The sequence below is a fragment of the Sinocyclocheilus rhinocerous genome, unplaced genomic scaffold (assembly GCF_001515625.1).
Source record: "Sinocyclocheilus rhinocerous isolate Xijiao unplaced genomic scaffold, SAMN03320098_v1.1 scaffold1596, whole genome shotgun sequence".
In the NCBI taxonomy this organism is placed as follows: Eukaryota; Metazoa; Chordata; class Actinopteri; order Cypriniformes; family Cyprinidae; genus Sinocyclocheilus; species Sinocyclocheilus rhinocerous.
This window is the reverse complement of record NW_015658739.1, coordinates 66420-68317: the sequence shown is the minus strand read 5'-3', so window position 1 is coordinate 68317 and position 1898 is coordinate 66420. Positions and strand designations below refer to the sequence as shown.

The 1898-nt window shown below is 32.9% G+C and overlaps 1 protein-coding gene across 1 annotated transcript in view; it reads left to right on the top strand.

Moving 5' to 3' along the window:
• The window catches only part of LOC107722847 (phosphatidylinositol 4-kinase alpha-like), a 58258-nt gene that overhangs the window by 13581 nt on the left and 42779 nt on the right, over positions 1-1898 (top strand). The window contains exons 16-17 of the mRNA XM_016531342.1: positions 362-465; positions 1378-1546. Of these exons, the coding sequence (XP_016386828.1) occupies positions 362-465; positions 1378-1546 (273 nt within the window). The remainder of the gene's footprint in view (positions 1-361; positions 466-1377; positions 1547-1898) is intronic.

Below are 1898 nucleotides of genomic sequence, written 5' to 3'. Positions count from 1 at the left end.
TTTTTATTTATGTTTTTGTGTTTTGTCTTTTTGTAAAAATATATATATATATATATATATATATATATATATATATATATATTTTATACAATTGATTGAATTATTATTGTATTAAGGCTAATTTAAATCTTATTTCTCTTTCATTTACCCTGAATATGGCAGTAAATTACTACTAAATGAACTACAGTAAATTACTGTATCATTAATTTTGCAGTGAGTGTATATTTTATTCACCATGGTTGTTTTTTTTTCACCTGCATTCGGTGGGTTAATTTTAATCACTGATCTTAATCTGAAAAATGGAGCAGGTATAATTAGTTTTTTAACAGACAGTGTGTGATCTGTGTTTTTTTTACTACAGCAATACATCTATCAGGAGGTCTGGAACCTGTTCCAGCAGATCAGTGTGAAAGCCAGTAATGTGGTGTATTCAGCCACCAAAGACTACAGGGACCACGGATACAGGTGTGTGTGTGTGTGTGTGTGCGTGCATTAAACTGAATGCATAAAACTGCATAAGGTAGTGTCTGAGAAATGCTTGATAGCATCTGCGGAAGTTTCAGGCATTTTAACATTTGAAACGAGAAACTTTATGCTATTGTAGCTTTTTATTGTTTTCTTTAAGTCCAGTCATAACATTTGTCAAGGTTTTTTTGCACCAAAACTGTCATAATTTAGTTTTGCATTACCATTTTCCAGCCTTGCTCTGAGCTTTAGAATAAGAATAATTAAACAGGCTATTTAATTAGTTTATTTTTTTGCAATTGTGTATTTTTAGATTTCTGTATGTGTGCATTTATGCAGCCGATTCCCATTTCATTCTTTTTATGTGCTTTTTATCTTAAAGGTATGTGCACAAATAATAATTTTGGGAGGATTTATTGATTTTGACTTTCAGTAATATTTTATAAAATATTCAATACAACATTTATGCTATTTAATAAAACAATATTAAAATATTATTATTATAAATCATAAAATTATAATATTATAGAATTATATTGTAAATTAATAATCGTGACTGTATGTACTTATTAATGAACTTTTCTTGAATTTATGTAAATTACCTTTGTGTATCAGCATAATTTTACTATTAATAATTTTGGCTTTCACTAATATAGCTCCGAATCAATTCCAGAGAGAATCGCGATGCATTCGCGAAAATCGCAGAATTGATCCACGAATCGATTTATCGCCGTTCCAGAGAGAATCGCGATGCATTCACAAAATCGAATCGATTTATCGTCGCAGCCCTAGTGAACGTTCTGAAAGTTACAATATCTCCATGATATTTTACATCTGTGCTGTTAATTTATTAAATCTGCTTCCAGTGTGTCTCTGGTGGTGGTTTAATATCAAGCGTGTGTGTTTGTGCAGGCACTGCTCTCTAGCCGTGATAAACGCCCTGGCTAATATCGCGGCTAACCTGCAGGGGGAGCAGCTGGTGGATGAGCTGCTGGTCAATCTGCTGGAGCTGTTCGTTCAGCTCGGCCTGGAGGGCAAGAGAGCCAGCGAACGCGCCAGTGATAAAGGACCGGCCCTCAAAGTCAGTCTGTGTTTGACCCACTTACAGTTATTAAAAAATGTGACCCTGGACCAAAAAACTAGTCTTGAGTGTCAATTTTTCGAAATTGAGATTTATACATCATCTGAAAGCTGAATAAATAAGGTTTCCATTGATGTATGGTTTGTTAGGATCGGACAATATTTGGCTGAGATACAACTATTTGAAAATCTGGAATCTGAGGGTGCAAAAAAATCAAAGTATAGAGAAAATCGACTTTAAAGTTATCCAAATGAAGTTGTTAGCAATGCATATTACTAATCAAAAATGAAGTTTTGAGATATTTACAGTAGAAAATGTACAAAATATCTTCATGGAGCATGATCTTTACTTA